This window comes from Pogona vitticeps, chromosome 2, assembly GCF_051106095.1.
Source record: "Pogona vitticeps strain Pit_001003342236 chromosome 2, PviZW2.1, whole genome shotgun sequence".
NCBI lineage: Eukaryota > Metazoa > Chordata > Lepidosauria > Squamata > Agamidae > Pogona > Pogona vitticeps.
In genome coordinates this window covers 198,051,087-198,073,030 of record NC_135784.1, presented here as the reverse complement: position 1 = coordinate 198,073,030, position 21,944 = coordinate 198,051,087, and the positions used below count along the sequence as shown (strand labels likewise).

General features: G+C 43.9%; 1 protein-coding gene across 1 annotated transcript in view; it reads left to right on the top strand.

The window, feature by feature from the left end:
* SHB (SH2 domain containing adaptor protein B) overlaps window positions 1-21,944 on the top strand; it is a 175,672-nt gene that overhangs the window by 120,687 nt on the left and 33,041 nt on the right. Inside the window, exon 4 of the mRNA XM_072991910.2 lies at window positions 21,113-21,287. Coding sequence (XP_072848011.2) covers window positions 21,113-21,287 — 175 coding nt within the window. The remainder of the gene's footprint in view (window positions 1-21,112; window positions 21,288-21,944) is intronic.

Here is a 21,944-nt window from a genome sequence, read left to right as displayed (position 1 = left end):
TAATTGGACGTACATGGTTCTTAACTAAGGTAGCTAAAGCTGCAGCTAGATAGCCAAATTGAAATGGGCTGGATCAGGCTAAACAACGTTGCACAGAGTCATAGTATGCCATTTGGTGCAATCCTTGTGTGTGAATGCAAGGATTATACCAAATGGCATGCCACTCCTCTGTGCAGTATGCCATTTGGTGTGGTTTTAGTCAGGAAGCCAGACCACACTTCAGGCAACCCTATGTGGCCCTTCCTCTCTAAAGAGGAAGAAAAAGAAAAGAAAATATAGTAAGTATAACGAAACAACAAAAAAAAGTTTCTACGTCTTGTCTCTTCCTCCTTTAGAAAGGAAGATTTCAATTTTTTAAAAAAAGTCTCAAAGACAAGGTGCATCAGCATTAACATACAGGGTGCTGTCTGCACAGACGGGCTGATTTGCAATTACAGTGGTGCCTCACTTAACGAGGATAATCTGTTCCAGCGAAATCGCTGTAGAGCGAAGTCTTCATTAAGTGAAATAAAAAATCCCATTGAAACGCATTGAAAACCCGTTCAATGCGTTCCAGTGGGCTGAAACCTCACAGTCCAGTGAAGATCCTCCATAGGGGCGGCCATTTTCGGTGCCTGTAAAGCAAGGAATCCATCCAAAAACACAGCGGGGAGCCATTTTACCCAGCAGGCAGCCATTTTGAAGCCGCGGATCAGCTGTTTTAAAAACATTGTCTAGTGAAAAATCATTTTCCGAAGCAGGAAAGCGAATTTTGCCTATTAAAACATTGTTTTGCGATCACAAAAGCGATCGCAAAACAGTCATCGTACAGTATAGCGGTTTTGTCTTTTAACGAGGCAATCGTTAAGCGAGGCACCACTGTATACGTACTGTCTGGTCACCAGGAAAAAGAGTGAACCACCCCATTCTCAGAATGGACCAAACCACAGGAGAAATCCCATCGAGTCACAATGAAACTTTAGTATCCAGAAGGCCATGTGCTATGTGATGGAGATGCCAAGCTTCAGGCCAGAGCAGTAGGCACGTATATGTAGAAACCTATGTGTGCTTCATCACAGGTTGCTGGATTTAGGGCTGGCTCCAATTTTAGTCCCAGCCCCAGCTGAGGTTTCTCATGGCAACTACGGCTTTGTATAAGAAACTGTTTTTCCTGTTAAATTTCTTACAACACCTCGGAGACCACAATATAACATACCTATGTGGGGTTCTTGGGCACTGTGGAAAATTTAATATAGAGAAATTTAATGGGGGGGGGGCAACCCTTAGAAATTTTCAGAGCAGTTTTCCATACCTCTATCACTACGAGCCACAGTGCTTCCTGGGAGATGCAAGGGTTCATAAGAGGGGTTGTCGCACCGCCCATTAGGCTCTATAGAGGGCTTTTCCTGAAGAACTACCCCTCCCATGTAATCTTGTGAATCCTAGGGGGCACCAACTCAGTCTCCTTTGTTGTGAAAGGAGATATGTGGCAATGGAGGCCTACCTGTAGGTATGGAAAGTTGCTCTGTAAAGTGGTATTTGACTGTATATCCCATAATTCTTCTTGGGGGAATTTTGGCCAATTCTGGAAGTACAGTTTTAAAAAAAGGTCCATAAGTACCACTCCTAATGAACATATCAGAGAAAATGAGGGTTAGTTTGCTTATTTAATATCAGTTTTATAAACTTCACAACAGTGGTTCAAGTTGGCAGGTAATCTTCATGTGGAGCCAATTTATGGGCCATTCTAATAAGCTGTAACACATCCAGTCCCATTTCTTGTGATAAATGTCTGGGTCAGTTCAGGTTTCCCATTATCCAGTGTATTTTGAAGTATACTTAAGAGGCCTTGAGACTGAAGAGGCTGCGGCAGGAAAGTATAGACAAAAGGGAAGGCTCCTGTTGTCAGCCAGAAGACGAGACCACCCTGTGTAAAAGCTCAAGAGCAATCCTTCAGTTTATCAAGGAAGCAAGCAATCTGTTGCTATCCAGTTGGCATTCCCTCATTGTGTAAGTTACAATGGCCTTCCCCTCTCCCCCCCCCCCGACACTCAGATTTCATATTTTTGTGTGATAAGGCAGGGTGGGAGAGATTTTCTGCAACCATTGTTAAAGACTGGAAATGTTCCTTTTGGACTGCAATTCCGAGAGAACACTGGAAATTGTAGGCCAAACCACCACCTTCCCAAGCTCTGGACTTACACAACTCAGCATACAATAGATAAGAGATACGAAGATTTCTCAACTTCTGGCAGTTCACCTCTAAAAGTCACACCATTTGTGCAACTGCAATAGGATTTCATCCACCACGGCATAAATTCTCTTTCAGATTCCCATGGGTATCATACCCAGGTGCCCTCTGTTTCATGAGGTGGACATCCAGCAACTTTAGCTGCTCCATCCCCAGCAGGCTGCACACTTACAGGATTAAGAGCGAGCTCTTATATGACAGGATCTTGGGTGTCTCATCGCTCTGCTGGGGAGACACAGAAGGCTCACACCCAGCACATTCCATATCTGAATACTATCATGACACAGTAAACGAGGCCCAAAAGAAGAATGTGATGATAGTAGGTTGTGCTACAGCTTGGACGTGTTCTTCTTCTTTTGGACTGCAACTCCCAGAATCCTAGGTAGGGGATGTGGCTGGGGGCTTCTGGGGGTTGTTGTTTTACAAGTAACTTTTACAAGTGCTGTCCTCTGAAGATGCCGGCCACAGAGACTGGCGAAACGTTAGGAAGAACAACCCTCAGAACACGGCCAAAGAGCCCGAAAAACCCACAACAACCAATTTTTCTAAACTCTGCATTATGCATGCTGCTTCCTTCTTTGTCCTCTGCCATGGAATTTGAGTCACTTTAAGACACTCGGAGCTTTTGAATTTTATTGTCCATTTTTTTACCTGTAAAGAGAATAAAAGCCACACAGCAGAAGCTATGAAGCAGGCATGTAAAACGAGTTGTTCTCCCCTGGTTTGATGTAGCATGAGAAAAGAGGGCTGTGGGTGCTGTTTTTCCCTGAAGGTATTGCTAATCTGTGGATAAGCCTTCAGGGAGAATGTTACTCCATTTCCTTTCACTGGAAATAAATGCTGTGATTATTCATAACTGTGTAACCGGATGCCGGAATGATCCCTTATCACTAATTGAATTCCTGGCACAAGTGCAGCGAGGCTGTTGCTGAGAGGGAGGGAGGGAGGAAAAGAGAAGACAGAGAAAGAGACCAGGTTCCCTAACCAGCCTTCTGGCAGAGGATTGTCGTCTGGTGTGATACGTAATTTAGGGTGTAATCAGTGTGGAGAACTCTGTGCGTCAGAAATTGCGCTTCTGCATACCGTAATGTAACTTTCGTCCTATGTGAAACTGCAGCTTTGAAGATAATGAGCAATATGTATCAACTTTATGTTTCTCTCTCTCTCTCTTTCTGTCTTAATTCTTTCTACTGGTTTTTAACTTAATTGAAAATCCAAATTAGCAGTTCTGCTGCACCCAATTTGTACTGAGTATTAAACAGGTATCAAACACTTCAGCTCATAGGCATGGAATGGAATATTCCAGAGGCTGGAATTTCTCTCTCATTGTTTTTAAAATAGGAAACAGCAACTTGTGACATGCTAATGTTACTCATTATTTAACAGTTCACTTTTAAGCAAGTTAATTTTTAGTTACTTCTTTTAAAAAATGGGGAAAATGCAAAGACAAACAATTACCTCAACAAAAACAAAGTCCTATCAAATAGCGCAGAAAAACAATATTATAGGAGAAACTAGTAAATATTACACATTATATCCCTAAATGCCAAAACAACATTACGAGTTATGTTCCTTTTTAAAAGTAATGATGTTGGAAACATTTCAAGAAGGTACAGCTAGTGCTGTTCCTTGTAATGCCTCCCTTCCAACCTCTGGGATATTACAGGCTTTTTCTGTGTTTAAAGTTTCATTGATTATAGATGAGGAGAGACTAGGCAACCTCTAATTCTGATTGCACAGAAGTCATCTTCCTTTCACCTTCAACGTTTCAGCCAGTGAGTGCAAGGACAAATAGATGATTAACAAGCAATTGAGACTTTCTGTTTTTAATCAGTGCCAGCCCATATGTATTTAGTTGTTTGAAATGGAATCCACATGGTGTGTATCTTTCCTTTTGCTGTTAGGACTAACATTTACTCCATCCAGAGATGAATTCACTTTTCTATACATCCTTTCTACCTTTTATGATGCTGCCTGAAAAAAAATTGCTTCACTTTCGTTCTATTACAGGGGCAGTTCTGTTTGTTATAACTTTTATATATATATTGTACTAGGCATTTCAATTTCTCCTTATGCATCAAGATATAGTTTTTTAACTTGCATAAAATAAGTTGTGGGATATTTTTTGGCCCCCATAGAATTTTCAGTATATGATAGCTAGGATTATAATTGGCATGAGAGTTCCCCAATCCCACTGAGCGATGGAGCAAAACCAGGACACTCTATCAGGGAAGAAGACTGTTCCTGGAGTCAAAAGTAAAGCCTTGATAGATGAGTAATGAATCTGTTAAAATCAGTAATGACAGATGGCAGGCAAAAGAAAAAGAGTCGGAAATCTAAATGCAATTTTTCAGCTGTTTCCACATTGGTACAAAATGAAATATTACCATAATACCCATAAAAAGTTTTTAAAGAACAACAAAAGAAAAAAAAGTCATTTATTCCTTAAGATCCAAGAAACCAAAATTAGGGATGCTGAAATATCAAGACTGGGATATGATTATCTGCTCAGGAGCAGGGAAGATGGAAAAAATGTACCAAAGATACAGCTCTACTGAAATACCAGTAGAACTATTATCAAGTAACAAGACTGTCTCTATCAAAATCCTAACAAGAATATGCCAACAAATGTAGAAAACAAAGCAGTGGCCCACAACCTGGAAATGTTCCATATGTATTATATTCTCCAGGAAAGGAAATGTGAAATATCACAGTGGTTATAGAGTCATTGCATTTATTTCCCATGCAAGCAAATAATGCTCATGTTTTCACAACGGAATATGCCAGATGTTCACACTGGATTTAGAAAAGTAAGAAGCAGTAGATATAATGCTGTAAATATGCATTGGCTTCAGGTGTGTACCAGAGAATTTAAGAAGAAAATATTTTTGTGCTTCATACATTACAGTAAAGCCTTGATTGTGTGGATCATGAACTGCTATGGATCATGGTAAAAGCAATAGTTGTGCCACAACATTTGATTATCCTGATGTGTAGCTTGAGGGCACTTCATCAACAGGGCAAGGGAGTGGCCCCTGAAATTTGGGAGTAAAGTAAGGTAGAGCAAAAGCGCCAGGATGAGGTGCTTTGCTCCATCTTCAGAGATCAGAATGCTGCAAAACAAGTCATGATCTAGATCAGAGGATCCTAACCTTGGGCCTCCAAATATTATTTGACTACAACTCCCAGAATCTGACCACTGATCATGTACACTAGGGTTTCTGGAGTTGGGGGTTAAGTTTGAGAACCATTGATTGGGATTGTTTGCATTTACCAATTGTAGAGTTACTGTACTTGTTTTGTTTATGCTCCTGGATAGAAGACTTACCACTGCGCTTGCACAAGTACCGTATTTGCCGGTGTATAAGGCGACTGGGAGTATAAGATGGCCCCCCAACATTCCCACTCAGAATGTAGAGTTTGTTATATACTTGCTGTATAAGACTACCCCCTCTTCCACATGCGTGATTCTGCTTTGGCTGCATCATGGGGAGAGTTCCTTTTGCCCCTTTTGGTTCCTTTTCGGAGGTGGCAGCCATTTTGGAGAGGCAGCAGCCATGTGGTCGCATCTCAAAATGGGTGTTGCCTCTCTGCTGTTTCGACAGTCAGCTGTTCGGCGCTAGAGTCAGGCTGTTCCCAGGCTAGGAGCGGGGCTCTACTGGGTCTTACTACCAGGTAAGTGACTTCGCTGGGAGAGAGGGAGGGTTTGCTAGACATGCACCCGGTGTACAAGATGACCCCCCCCCACTTGGAGGCATGTTTTTCAGGGCCAAAAAGTCATCTTGTACGGCGGCAAATACAGTACTTTACCTTTGCCAGTAAATTTAAAGTGACATGGGGAGATAAGCTAGGGAACAGAATGAGGCACTACATCCTTCTCTCATGTCAGGCATTATGATGACTTTTGTTGTTCTTGTAACTGTGATGAGTAGACACTTGCATCTGCCCAAGTGACTATAAAGCCTAGCTGCTCAATAAGAGGGAGATACAGACATGTTGCTGTTTGTCAGGTAGGTACAGGATGGCCCTGTTAACTGTGGGACCTAAATGGAATTGTAGTCTATAGAATCAGTGTACCTCTAGAGTGCTAGAGAAAGGTCTCCTTGATGCCCCCCTGCCTATGAGATTCTCAGAGGCATCTGGCTATGCAAGATTAGAAACAGAATGGTGGATGAAATGGAACTGATTCAGCAGCACCTGATTGTTCAGTTTTTCCTCCATGCAGGCAGCATACAGTTAAAACAAACGACATAAAAACAAATGTAGAACAAGTGCTATATAACCGCATGATTAATCTCAATCTATGAACTATAGAGTGGAGCTGCCTTTGTGTCTAATTCAAAAGTTGTAGCCACTGCAAAATGCGGCAGCTAGGCGGAGCGCCCAAATGGTGCACAAGGAACACCTGTGTTGAAAACAGCACTGGCTGCCTGCCTGCTAGCTACCAAGCCATGTTCAAAGTTCTGAGATGACCAAGAAATCTGGGGGGGAGGGGGGAACCCTTTCCCTCTTACATGCCCAGGTGACCCCTGAGATCTTTAGTGGAGATCTTATTGGTCATTCTGCAAATAAGGAACTACTACCTCAGAACATCGTCAGTGGGTCACTATCTGAAGATGCTTCCCTATATGAAAAGACTAGTCAATTTGGAGTGGCTGTTCAGAACATACGTGTTTATGCAGAACTTCACCGCTTGATGATAATGACTCTGGCTTATTATTACTGGAGTGTTAAATTTATTATCTTTTTTAAATGTTAGTAAAGCCATCTACTGTATATTGCTTCTGCTTTAGCAGAGGTCTATTTTTTGTGGAATTCATATCCTATTTTATCAACTGGTATGCAACTACTGGGGACGTGGTGGCGCTCTGGGGACATGGTGGTGCTGCGGGCTAAACCGCAGAAGCCTCTGTGTTGCAGGGTCAGAAGACCAGCAGTCGTAAGATCGAATCCACGCGACGGAGTGAGCGCCCGTCGCATGTCCCAGCTCCCGCCAACCTAGCGGTTTGAAAGCATGCAAATGCGAGTAAATAAATAGGGACCACCTCAGTGGGAAGGTAACAGCGTTCCGTGTTTAAGTCGCACTGGCCATGTAACCACGGAAGTTTGTCTTCGGACAAACGCTGGCTCTATGGCTTGGAAACGGGGATGATCACCACCCCCTAGAGTCGAACACGACTGGACAAAAATTATCAAGCGGAACCTTTGCCTTTACGCAACTACTACAACACACACACGCGCACACACACACATAAACTAGCAGCAAAAAACAGGGCAGTAGTGAAATACTAAGGTGAGGCAAATTTCAAATTCAGATGAAAATGAATAGGGCTTTGATGGATTATCCCAGGAGAGAGTTCCACAGTTACAGCACTTTGGCCAAAAAGGATCTGCACGTTGCTACCTGCCAGCTGAGATGGGCCTGTGAACAGGGCTTTGAGAGATGGCAAAACGGCTTGGAGTAGAGGCAAACTCAAAGACGAACACAGTCTGACCTGTAATCGTTTTAAGTAGTCTCTACTCTGCTTAAGCTCCAGCTGCCCTCTCAAGCCTTCCCATCCTGTCTTCAAACATTGACCTTAGTGTTAGATTAATTGCATTAATGTGCAGTTTTTAAACTGCATACTGAAGGCAGCACTCAAGAATAGGAAACTAGCAATAAAAGGAATTTTTCCTCACTGAGCATCTTTCACAACAATCAAGACTGGAGGGCTTATTTGATAGCCGCTGTACACAACTTAAAAAGCATTTCAAAATGTATTCTGTCATAAATTTTATCAAATAAAACTTTTTTTCATAGGAGTTATGTGTTCATCACACTGGGCAATAGGTTTGATTTTTTTTTCCCAAATCTGTTAATCTGAATTGATGTATTTCTTGTTCTAATGCATTGTTTTACTAAGAGCTGCACAGTAGACATGCTAAAACGTACTCTTTTTGATAGTTTTCCAAATATGGTGAATGCTTGAGCTGCTGCTGCTTTTGCTTGCTTCCCACACAGGTGTGTGGTGATTATGTGCAATCCAGACATAAATTTTTCATTTAGAGGCACCATTTTGAAAGACAGAACAGTGGTTCACCTGTCTGTCTGACACTGAAACAGAAATCTGAATAGTTTATGTGTGATTTTAGTAATAGCAAATGTCTTCAGCCAGAGGGCAAATTCATATGTTAGCAAATATCCTCAAGTAATGAATAGAATGGGTGAATTCCCATGGCCCTTGGAGCTATGTGCTTTCTTGCAAAGGATACGTGGAAAGCTTTAAAATGTGTTTTTATGATCCTTTGTTTACAATTTCAATAAATAAACCATGGGTGGTCAATATCTGACGAGGGCACTCCCAGGTAGGAGCAATAGGACTTAAGAACCTTGGCTGAAGGACCTCATCCATTTGCTTCCATATCACCATCCTGCTTAGAAAAGGGGGGAAAGGAAAATCAATAACCATTTATTTTAGCTCATAACTGAGTATGTGAGAATAGTGCTTAGCTGCAGTGAAGAGTTCTCATAATGGAAGTACATTTTTGGATTTTATTATTTGGAAATCAGACTTTCGATTCTCAAATGGATAAATAAATTGCTTCTATTTTATTGCTAAATGTTTATTTATTATACTTACATCCTATTCTTCCTTCCGTGATGCTCAAAATGGCCTGTTTGTGACAGTCTATTTTTAATTTTTTTTTTCATTGTCTAGAAAAATGCTGACAGGATGCATTTTTATTTCTGTTACTGGATAAAGTTAGAAGATATTTCATTTCAGTTTTCCCTATTGAAATTCTATGTTGACCGTACCAAACTAAGTCCTATAAAAGTCTTTTCACACTTTGAACCAGTAATTCTGGACCCGTGTGCTGGCTATTGTATGCTAATAGGTCACAAGGGAACTGATACTGTACTGATCATAATTGAATTAAGTTTACTATGAGCTCAAAACACTGTACATCCACAGAGAGGAGGCTGCCTTTTGTAGCTCTAGGAGCCATTGCTTTGGCCTTTTTTCTCAGATCTGAACAGGGCTCCAGTAACAAGGGGTCATTCTGCTCTGCCTCTGTACTGGTTATGATGGGAGCATTTCACTGTTCCTGATAGGGAATTAGAAAAGGGCTGCTGTTGCATCTCTTCATGTGTTTTGGATTTACCTTTTTAAATTAATTTATTTATTTATTTATTTATTTATTTATTTATTTATTTATTTATTTATTTATTTATTTACAAGGAATGTTCGGAACAGTGAGACACAAAAACATTGCAGACAAAAGCTCTTAAGTGGCTATAAAAATAAGCCAATAATATCTCCAGTTTTTGTCCAAAAGATTTACGCTTCAACTATCAGAAGCTTAATAAAGATGTTTTTAATTTACCCTATATTTGATAGGCTTTCTCAGCAAAACCTATGAAAGTAATACTGTAATGTTATCCTTGATTAAGTTCATGTTAGTATTTGCCATTTAGATTGCAAGCCTACTAGGGATTCCTGTGTTGGAGTAAGTTCCATTGAACTCCGTGAGATCTGTTTCATAGTAAATAGGCAAAGAACTGCAGTGTTAAACTTGTGATTTCCTTGCCTTCCTCGCACACACAAATTAGTGAAGTTTCCTGTTTGTCTTCTCATACGTTAAATAATTGCTTGCAGCTTTTAATTACTTGCAGGTTGTTGTAAATGAATTAGATTCTGTCAGTAGTGTTTGGCTGCCTGATTTGTCTAAACACAAATATTCTTTTAAGGGATTATGCGCACGTCTTCCACAATGATAGGCAACATTAAAAGTACTGCTATTTAACAGAATAAATACATGAAGTGTAATTAAATTTTATGAACCATTTGAGCAGGCTAATTCTTTGCAGCACCTTTTGCTTCTCCATTATTATTCTGTGAGCTTTTGAACATTTTAATTTACATGAATCATTTTTTGTAATTATACCATTCATGTAGCGCCATTTAAGGTCCAACTCATATAAGGCTTCCTGCAGGCATATGGCATCACTCCTACCAAACCATAAAGTTATACTATTGAGTTCTGGTCATTTAGTATTTTAATAAAGGTTAATATAACAAATCCTGTACATGCACCAAATTAAATCTCTCTTCTCCTGCCCCTCCTCCCATCTTTTGCCTTCTCTTTGCCAATGGGGAATGTCCAGATCTTGTCCTAAATATGCTTTATGGAGGTTCCACATCCAGCCTCCCAGGGTTTTTTTTTCTAATTTTATTTTTATTTTTTTGTAAAGACTTCCCTCAAAAACCCCACCCTCACTAATTATCCCCTCAGCTCAGTGGGGATTCTTTCTTGCAGCAGTGGCATGCGGGGTTATTTTGTGAGAAACAAAGATGAATCAATGGCTTCAAGCCCTGCATTGCTGAAAGTCTCACTGGGATCCATGGAAGGATTTTTGAAAGCAATGGAAAACCAATGTTGGCTGTGCTCCTTCCGCATACTGCTTGGCAAGGATGTGGACTCCTGTTGCAGGACTCATTGTCAAGTTGAACTTAAGTCGCACCGGTGACTCCACTCGGGGTTTTGTTTCAGTGACTCGGACTCTACTCGCAGTTGAGAACCCACTTATCCCTCTCTCTTTTTTTCTGGGGAAATGAGTTTGTTTTTAATAGGGACTCAGACTGGGGTCTCGGGACTTGGTACCAAGGACACGGACCCAAAGACTTGCCAACATCCCTGCTGCTTAGTTCGACTTACTGTTTGCATGTTGGACTTCGTATTTGCCTAAGGATCTATTTGAGTTGCACAGATTTCCCTCCCCTGTTGCAGTGCAAGGGTTAGTGTGATTTTTAAAAATGCATTTTCAAGAGTGTGTTTGCTCCCCTGAAATGACATTTGCCAAACGTGCCTTGACTGTGTGTACTTAACTACTCTTACACATAGAGAGCCTTGCCAGGATGGTACGAGCAGCACTGATTCCATCCAAGTCTTTCTTGAATGTATTCGCGAAGGCTTTCACGGCTGGGATGTAATGGTTGTTGTGGGTTTTTCGGGCTCTTTGAATCTTTCTTGAATTTTACTCCTTTTGAGATCTCCTCAGAATTAAGGAAGCATTTCAGTAGAGAAAGTGGCATGCATAAATAGTATAATAAATATTTTAGAGTCTGCCTAAGCTTTCTGAAAGAAATCCATATATTTCTACTTCCCTCTCTCAGTTAAGTCAATGGGCTTTTCCAGGAAACAACACAAATTCTTAGGACTACTGAATGTTTTCTCTTTGATTGTCTCACAGTGATGAAATAACTGAGAAAATGTCTGTGTAAATAACTGGACAAAGTTCAGCAGCCAAAAATATGCCCAGTCTTATATCTGCTGTTGAAGTTTCTGTGCTGAAAATAGTTTCTCATAGTTGCATGCAAACACAGTGCTGCGGTTGTTGTTTCGTTTTATCCCTTGCTGTGATATTTAGATATTACTTTTCCTCACCTTTGCTTTCCTCCTGTATTCATGTGCTGCCAGTATGGATGCTCTTCTCCTTCATAAACACAGAATGTAGAGAATGGCTCTCTTTAATTTGTAAACTATTTTTAAAACATTTATTTATTTATTTATTTAATTTATATGCCGCCCACACTACCCAAAGGTCTCTGGGCGGCTTACAGCATTTAAAATACAATAAAAATATGTACAATTAAAATACAATTAAAATATATATAAAATTGCCATCAGACCCACAGTTAATATTATTTCAGTTAAAAGCCTTCTGGAACAGGAAGGTTTTGACCTGGCGCCGAAATGTCATCAGTGTCGGCGCCAGACGAATCTCAGTCGGGAGGGCATTCCATAGTCTGGGGGCAGCTGCCGAGAAGGCCCTTTGTCTACAAGCCATCCCTCTTACCTCCTTGAGGGATGGCTCTTTCAAAAGGGCCCCCTGGCTAGATCTTAACTGCCGGGTAGGCTCATATGGAAGGAGGCGGTCCTTCAGGTATCCAGGGCCCAAGCCGTTTAGGGCTTTATATGTCAAAACAAGCACTTTGAATTGGGCCCGGGCAGCAACTGGTAGCCAATGTAACTTGTGCAGAATCGGCTTGATATGGTCCCTGGCGGCCACACCACTCACCAGCCGCGCCGCTCGATTCTGAACCAGTTGCAGTCGCCGGACCGTCTTCAAAGGCAGCCCCACGTAAAGCGCATTGCAGTAATCTATACGGGATGTTACCAGTGCATGTGTAACTGTCATGAGACTCCGCTCGTCCAGGTAGGGCCGTAGCTGGTATAGTTTCCGCAGCTGGAGGAAGGCGCCCCTGGCCACCGAGTCCACCTGGGCTTCCAGTGTTAGACTGGGGTCCAGGAGCACCCCCAAGCTGCGGACCCTGTCCCTTAGGGGGAGTGTAACCCCATTCAGGGCAGGGAGATGGCCCTCCAGCCTGTCTGGCAAAGCACCCACTAACAGCACTTCCGTCTTGTCTGGATTGAGTTTCAATTTATTGACCCTCATCCAGTCCATTATCAGGTCCAGACACGAGTTCAGCACAGAAACCGCCTCACCTGGATTGGTGGAAAACAAGAGGTAGAGCTGAGTGTCGTCAGCATATTGCTGACTCCTCAGCCCAAACCTCCTGATGACCTCTCCCAGCGGTTTCATGTAGATGTTAAACAGCATGGGGGACAGTATCGAGCCCTGAGGAACCCCATGACATGAATGCCATGGGGCAGAGCAACTGTCCCCCAGCACCACCCTCTGGACACGGTCAGCCAGGAAGGAGCGGAACCACCGTAAAACAGTGCCCCCAACTCCCAACCCAGCCAGCCTATCCAGAAGGACACCATGGTCGATGGTGTCAAAAGCCGCTGAGAGGTCCAGGAGTATCAACAGGGTCACACTCCCCCTGTCTCTCTCCCGGCAAAGGTCATCATACAGGGCGACCAAGGCAGTCTCTGTACCAAAACCCGGCCTGAAACCCGATTGAAATGGATCCAGAAAATCCGTTTCATCCAGCAGCGCCTGGAGTTGCCCAGCCACAACCCGCTCCAACACTTTGCCCAAATAAGGGAGGTTCGCTACTGGTCGGTAGTTCGCCACCAGCCTTGGGTCCAGGTTTGGCTTTTTAAGGAGTGGTCGAATTACCGCCTCTTTCAAGGTGGTAGGGACCACTCCCTCTCTCAAAGAGGTGTTCACGGCCTCCTGGACCCAGGTGCGAACCCCCCTGGCTGATCTTCTAATTAGCCAGGATGGGCAAGGGTCGAGCGGAGTTGTGGTAGAACGGACAGATCCAAGCACCCTGTCCACATCCTCAGGTCTCAACAATTGAAACTCATCCATTAATACCTGACCAAAGCACGGTGCGCCGGACACATCCTCTGATTCTGCAGTAACTGTGGAGTCCAACCCACTGCGAATCTGAGCGATTTTTTCCTCAAAATGGATGGCAAACTCATCACAGCGAGCTGATGAGCAGTCCAGGACCTCCACCGGATTTCCCGGTTGAAGAAGATCCTGGACCACCCGAAACAGCTCAGCTGGGCGACATTCTGAGGAAGCAATACGGCTGGAGAAATATTGCCGTTTCGCCAGCCGTATTGCCACGAAATAGGCCCGATAGTGGGCTCTAAGTCGTGTTCGGTCGGACTCCCAGCGGGATTTCCTCCACCTGCGCTCCAGCCGTCTCCCCTCTCGCTTCATCGCCCGCAGTTCAGAAGTATACCAAGGGGCTGTCTGGGCTCGGCGAGCAGGGAGAGGGCGCTTAGGCGCAATCGTGTCAACGGCCCGGGTCATCTCCTTATTCCATAGGGTGACCTGAGCTTCGACAGGAGCGCCGACCATATCAGACGGATAATCCCCCAGAGCATTCAGGAATCCATCTGGATCCATTAGTCTCCGAGGGCGGATCATCTTAATCGATCCCCCACCCTTGCAGAGGGAAGAAGAAGCTAATAGACTAAACTTGACCAGGAAGTGGTCTGACCATGACAATGGGGTCACAACCAACCCCTCCACATCCAAACCACCATCTTCCAGTCCCGTTGAGAAAACCAGGTCCAAGGTATGGCCCTTCTCATGCGTTGGGCTGATGACACATTGAGACAGTCCCATGGTTGTCATGGTGGCCATGAAGTCCTGAGCTGCCCCAGTCAAGGGAGCCTCGGCGTGAATGTTGAGGTCCCCCAGCACCAACAGCCTGGGAGTCCTCAACACCAGGTCCGAGACTAGCTCCGTCAGCTCAGGCAGGGAGACTGTTGGTACGCAGCAGGGTGGGCGGTACACCAACAGAATCCCTAACCTGTCTCACGAGCCCAACACTCAATACAGGCCCTCGAGACCTCCTCTCAAAGGGATAGGAAGTCTGGTCAAGGAGATAGAACTCCTATAGACTATAGCAACTCCCCCTCCCCGACCCTCCGAGCGACCTTGGTGCTGGACCGAGTACCCAGGTGGACACAGCTGGGAGAGGGAAACACCACCCTCCTCTCCCACCCAGGTCTCAGTAATGCACGCCAGGTCAGCCCCCTCATCCAGAATTACATCATGGATGAGGGCAGTTTTATTTTGTACTGACCTGGCGTTCATCAACAGCACCGTGTGGCTCGAGGGTTTGCTGATATGGTCGCCTGATACCATCTGGTTGGGAGTAGGACTAGAAGAGAGGATAGATGTAAGATATCTAACTTCTCTTCTCCTACGCGGGCATGTTCTACCCCCACCGCCATTCCTTCCCCTACCCAGCACCACCTCAATGGCTGCCCCCTCCAACGCCCTCCCCCCTTCCTGTTCCATTAGATCCGCTGTGGGTCTCTTCTTAATTGATGGCAATTAAAAACAATTTAAAAAAAACATTTAAAACATATATAAAATAAAACATTTCTAAAGCCCCTTCTCTCCCCCCCACCAAGTCATGTGGCTTATGTTGAGAGGAATGAGGCAGCCTGGAGCAGCAGGACCTGGTCCTGCAGACACAGAGGGGGCCGAGCAGCTCTTCTGGAAAAGGGGGCTGGCGTCCAGCAGGGGCCCAACCACAGTCCACTGCCTCTCACCCAGTGGCTGTGGCCGGCCGATGGTCCCTGGTTTCCTCCTCACGCAGGCACGCTGGTCTGGTCAGGTCCCAAAAGCAGCTCTGGCTAAGAGCTCTCTCTCTCCCTCGGCCAGGTGGCTGGTGTTCAAAGGGGATGAGGCAGCCGGAGCAGCAGGACCTGGTCCTGCAGACACAGAGGGGGCCGAGCAGCTCTTCTGGAAAAGAGGCTTCCTCCTCACGCAGGCACGCTGGTCTCTTTATTTATCTAAATATTATTTGTGCTTCCACTTTTTAATCCAGATAAACCTCCAACATGCTTTAAATTCATTACAAACATGAATTGTAAAAAAACATAAAGGCAGTAACAAATTTAAAAGAAGAAACAGGTAAAATTAGAATGACAGAAGTTTTATTCAGGGGCTGTCCTGAACAAATGTAAATCTACGAGGGGGTGCTGATAAGTATTGAGCCTTTCCCAGAAAAAAAAATAGAGTTGGAAGCTATAAATTTGCAGGGTGTATTGGCCAATTTGTCTGTATTCAATGGTGCAAAAATCAACTACCTCCAGAAAAGTTCAGTGTCGAAGAGCATAGGACCATAATCAAGTTCCTGTTTCTCCAAGGGAAAGGTGCAAAGCAGATCCATGATGAAATGTCACAAACTATGGGTGACGGTGGCCCTTCATATGCAACAGTTAAACGTTGGATTGTCAATTTTAAAACTGGCCATTTCGGTGTTGAAAGTGAGAAACCCAGTGGAAGGCCTATTTCTGTCTCTGTGCCTGCAAATGTGAAAGCCATCCATGACATGATCATGGAGGACCACCGAATACGAGCCAAAAGTATTGCTATATATCTGAGAATATATCTGAGAGAGATGGTGCCATTATCCACAACGACTTGGAAATGAGAAAGCTGGCAGCAAAGTGGATCCCCAAACTTTTGACAACCAAACAAAAGAGGAAACATGTGGAGTCATCAGTGGCTGTTTAGGAACATTTGGCACGAAATGAGTCAGATTTCCTGGGCAAACTGGTAACTGATGATGAGACATGGATCTACTTTTATGATCCTGAGACAAAGGAACAGTCTAAGGCAGGGGTCTCAAACATGCGGCCCAGGGGCCATTTGTGGCCCGCCGGATGATAGTTTGAGGCCCCCGCCTTGCCTGCCCCCGCAAAGTGCCCATGCGTCCTCTGCTGTCAAGAGTCAAAAAAGCTGGCAGGCTGCAGTTCCAGATGGAGGGTACAAGAGGCACTGTCTTGGGGAAGAGCCAGCGAGTGAGGCGTGCTGCCGGCCCTTTTCCCCAAGCGCCCGAGCTGCCAACGAGTGATGCCTGAGAGCGGAGCTCGCTCCCAGCCTTTCCTCAAAGAGCGCCTCCAACAGTGCCGCCAACAGCAGCTGCCGCTGCCACCTCTTCCAGGGAAGCGGCTCTCTGGCTCTCTTTCTCTCTCTGCACCCAGTGGTGCTTCCTCCTCCTCTTCATCCTGCTTTGGCTCTGGAGGCTGCGTGGGCTCTCCTCACAAAGTTTGCTCCTCTGTCGTGGTGGGGGTAGCTGCTGCTGCTGAGTGCGCCATTTTTTAAGGGGGGCCCTCAGAGGAAGGTTGCTGGGCCTCCGTGTGTGTGTGTGTGTGTGTGTGTGTTTGTGCATGCGCACACATGCATGTGCACCTGTGGGGGGCCCGCCACGTTATGTTTGATTTTGTGGGTACTGATAGGAGCTTTTCTTGTCTGGCAAGGCAATTCTGTGAGGGTTTTTAAAAAAGTATGTCGTGTGTGTCCCCCCGCCCCTCCGACTAGGCAGTCACCGGCGCTCCCTCCCTTCTCCACTTCATCCTCCTGCTGCTGCTGGTGGTGGTAGTAGTGAAGCAGGAGCCGGAGGGGGTTGTGGCTGGTGACGAGGGCTTGCGTCCCTCCTCCTTTTCCTCCTCGAAGCCCCAGCCGGGCTAAGGAAATTCCTGGGCGGCTTCCTCGGACTCTTGTTCCACTTGGCGGAAAATCTGATGCAACCCAGCCTCACCCAGACTCTGCCTCCAGCGGCCCCCCAGGTAAATTGAGTTTGAGACCCCTGGTCTAAGGAATTGAGGCACAGTGGTTCCCCCAGGCCAAAGACGTTCCGAGTGTAAAGGTCGGTGCAGAAGCAAATGGCAACAGTTTTTTTGGATAAGAAGGGAGTTCTGCTGGTGGACTACCTCGAACCAATGCAAAATATTAGTGTGCTTTATTGACGAAGCTGAGACAAAACATCAAGGAAAAACATCGAGGAAAGCGCTCCAAAGGTGTCATCCTGTTGCATGACAGCGCCTCATCACACACTGCAGGTGAAACAATGGCCAAACTGATGACCTTAGGCTTTCAAGTGATGTTCCATCCACCCTATTCTCCCGACCTGGCTCCTTCTAACTATTATCTGTTCCCCAAACTCAAAAAACACCTAAAGGGATAACAAGTTGGGTGTGTTCTGAAGGAAACTAATGCTGCAAATGAGTGGCTACACCAGCAGTCGGAAGAATTTTATTTGCAGGGACTTAAGAAGCTGCAGGACAGATGTCACAAGTGCATTGACCTCCTGGGGGAATATGTAGAATAGTGTGGCAGTTACAGCTTCCTAGCTCATTTTTTTCTGGGAAAGACTCAATACTTATCAGCACCCCCTCATACACAAGTGGTAGGGACAGCGGCCTACATATGAAGCCAAAACTGTAGAGGTATTTTTACATTACACACAATGAACCAAAGAGGTCTTGGTAATTGAATTAGGCTATAAATGCTTAAAGCGGGCTGGATAGTTCAGTGAGTTAAGCATCTGGCTGCAGTTCAAGAGATTGGAGCCAGCTTGTGTGGCCTTGGGCAAGCTGCACAGCTCAGGATGGCCCCAAAAGAAAGGAATGATAAACCACTTCTGAGTGCTTACCTGTTGGTACAGAAGAACTTTTATTGACCTACAATTTGAGTACCCCGTACCTTAGAAAACCCCCAGAAGAGTTGCCATAAATCAGAATTTGATAGCACACAGTTATTTATAAATGCTTTTAAACAGTCTCTGACTCTATTTTGAAATTTCCAGGCATAAAACGCAGAAGGAAGGAAGGAAGGAAGGAAGGAAGGAAGGAAGGAAGGAAGGAAGGAAGGAAGGAAGGAAGGAAGGAAGGAAGGAAGGAACAAGAGACTATACTTAAAGCAGACTTGCCCCTCATCCTATCAGTGTTCACAACCCATTTATGAACTGTTGGGAATGATGAGAAATAGAAATATTAATGAAGTCTTCCACTTACCAGTACGTTTAGTAGCTACATCAAAGGTTTCCTAAGGGTCAAGTACCATCCCCCAAATGGTTAGATACAGTAAACTATAAGACACAAACCACATTTATATTTTTGCATCTATTATGTTCCCTTTCTTTTTGAAGCAATATGTGGAGTTAGGATTTTTTTAAAAAGTTCTTACATGTAGTATTTCTGACTGTAAACTTTCCACATCTGCATATGAATAATATCTCATTACTCTTTATTCACTCTGGACTTCTCAAACAGTTGGATCTGAGTTGATCTTTAGGCACATTCAGGTAGAAGCTTGTATTGACATTTCAAATTTAGAGTCCGAATGTCAATTTGACCTGCAAATTTTAGGAACCATTGAACCCTGACAGTTCTCATATTTTATCCTAAATTAGTAGCGATGTAGTTCTGTGAATAAATGTGTTAGAATGACTTCTAATCCAAAGATTGCTTGTCTTCTTTCAAAAGTTATCCTTGGGATCCCTTTCATGGCTTTTCTGAGGGAAAAAAATATTTTTTGAAATGGCCACTTGAATTGATACCATTGCCTTGTTCATTGACCTTGCAGCTCTTATCACCTTCAGCCAGCATCAGTAATAGTCAGGAAAAAGGAGGATTGTAGTTCAGCATATCAGAAGGGCATTACTTTGAGAAAGGTTGGAATGTATGATCTTGGCGGGCGGCCTTTCTACCTGCTTACTTGGTCTAAGCCTTTCCCAGGGGCTCTGCCTACCTATGATATCTTCAGAAATGGTAACTCATTGAGGCACAGGAGCTTGGAAATAATACACTCCTTTCAAGCGTTATTTTGAAAAGATCACATGTATTAGTCTGCTCGTTCTCTTCTTCCGTTCAAAAGTGATTTCAGCATTAATGCATTAAGACTAACGTGTTATTTCCTAACTCAGGTTGTGGCCCTGACCATAATCAAGATTCAGCAGTAACCAGGTGTGGCTACTAGTGGCTCAGGAGGATCACAGTCAGAGGAGAGTAGATGAAAGCCATGGATATTAGAGGGCACATTTGTTGCCTGAAGGCATATCTCTCATTCTGCATAATGGTAGAGTTGGTTCCAGTAATGTAATGGAAGCACAGCTCACAGGGTCAAAGCCTGAGGACTTCCTGAATAGCAGGGATTGGCACTTGATCCCTGCCGGAGGCTCCTCTGTTTCCAGTGAGCTTAGTTGCAGTCATCATGATGGCTGGGACAGACACTGTTTCATACCCTCTCCATTGTAATATAAGCTTGTTCACTTTGTCCCAGCTCCTGCCAACCTAGCGGTTCGAAAGCACGCAAATGCAAGTAGATAAATAGGGACCACCTTGGTGGGAAGGTAACAGCGTTCTGTGTCTAAGGCGCACTGGCCATGTGACCACGGAAGATTGGCTTCGGACAAAACGCTGGCTCTATGGCTTGGAAATGGGGATGAGCACCGCCCCCTAGAGTCGAACACGACTGGACAAAAATTGTCAAGGGGAACTTTGCCTTATATGGAAAATCATAAGATAGCTGCTCATTTGTTGATAAGGAATAATACAGCTGCCTGCATTTTTGAACTCTCCTTGTGAGGTGCAGCTGAGGAGATTCTCTCTATGAGCAGCTGTACTTCCAACAACCATTACACCACTGGCTTTGTGTGTCAGAAGTGTTAGCCTTGCATAAGAAAGAAAGTAACTGAAGGCTTATTTGAGCCTAAAGTACTCATCCTTGGAGGAGGCTGCCTGCTAACTTTGCGTGATTCACTTTCTGTCCTGACCTTCTTTGTATCATGATACCAGGATGGTGAAGAGCAGACTGTGTTGCATTTCTGCAGAAATGTAGTTCATGCAAGAGGCACACACAGAACAGTCACTTACTCTGATATTGGTCTCTTTAGTACATGAGTGGTCTGTGCTCTTTCCAACATATAAATAAACAATTTCTAGTAGAAATGCTGGATTGCTGTTCAGGGTAAAGCTGGATTGCTGTTCTTTTTCAAGACTGCTTGTAACATATCTGTGTTGCAATCCTCAAAGCCTTTCTCCAGTTGAAGACAAAAAAGAATCCAGATGTCTACACAGAAAGAGTATCCTAGCAATCCTCTTACTTGTCTCAGTTAGTTATTAGTGAAGACATTGGGAATGGCAATAAAAACTGTCATTGGCTTATACTGTGGCTACTGCTATTTGGAAAGGTCTCTGCATGTGGCTGTTTGAGGACTTGGGAGATGTGATGGGAAACCATAAAAATCAACCCACACCCAGCCCTGAGTGCCTGTGAGAGGAAGGCAGCAGAACACTATCCGTCTATTAAAATTTGTTTGGGAAATTAATTTCCACCTAAAACTGTAATTAGTATAAGGAGCCAGTCAGAAACTATTTCCATGATTTTCATTTGTTTATTGTCTATCAAATGCTAGCATGATACGTTTCTGCAAAAGCTGTAGAGCAATCTTCACTGAAGGACTTGCAGCACTGCAATGATGTATTTAACATTTTGCATTCATCAACATGTGTAAATATGGGGTTGGGAACAACGCATGCCCTATTAAGGAATTTAGATGGGCAACATTTAATGCCGTTTTAGATGTAAGGAACCTGATTCACTGTTATTTAAAACTGTTCTGCGTTTGTCTTGATTTGAAGGTAACTGCTTTATCTGAACCTTTTTTTCAGCCCAGTTTAATGGAGGAGAAATGAGGCAGTCTTCCCCTTCTCCATCTTCAAGTGATCGCCGCCGACAGCTCCGGGCACCAGGGGGAGGCTTCAAACCCATCAAGCATGGTAGCCCTGAATTCTGTGGAATCCTGGGGGAAAGAGTGGATCCAACTATCCCACTTGAAAAACAAATGTAAGTTAAGCCGAAATTTTCAGTTTGGGTTGGGTGGATAAGGAAGGCCATGAAAGCTATGTTTGGAAGATGTTGCAGGGTTCCTAAACAGGTTTGAGGTGCTATGTCAGTATTGCACATTTCTTCTGTACTTTTTATTGTTCTCAATAAATCTGCATTTGGTTATAATTATCCTGTAAAAGGACTATTTCATACATTATGCGGTTGTAAATTCAAGTTTACCAGTGTGCACACACAGTAGAGAGGTTGCTGAGTATAGCAATGTGATGTATGCTTGCAGATATATTTGTCATAGTCACAGCTTTCGAAGGGTACACATAGCAATCTTTTACATGTACACCTAGCAAATGTAGCATGTGACATGGCCCATGGAATATCCTCTGACTGTAATATAAAGGCTTTAATATAATACTCATGGAATGGGTATTATCAACTTTAACAGAATCATTAAAGCTGCAAAACCTTTCATTTTGGAGTGTATGAAGGCAACATGAGGGCAAAAATACAAAGGACAGGAGACGTTCTGGGGACTTTGCACAGTCAGAATATCAGTATGTTTATCAAATGGATGAATTATGAGAAGACAAAATCCTAAATGCATATACCTGCTGGTGGACCTGTGATCATAAAGGAGAAGAATTTAATTGCTTTTTAAAT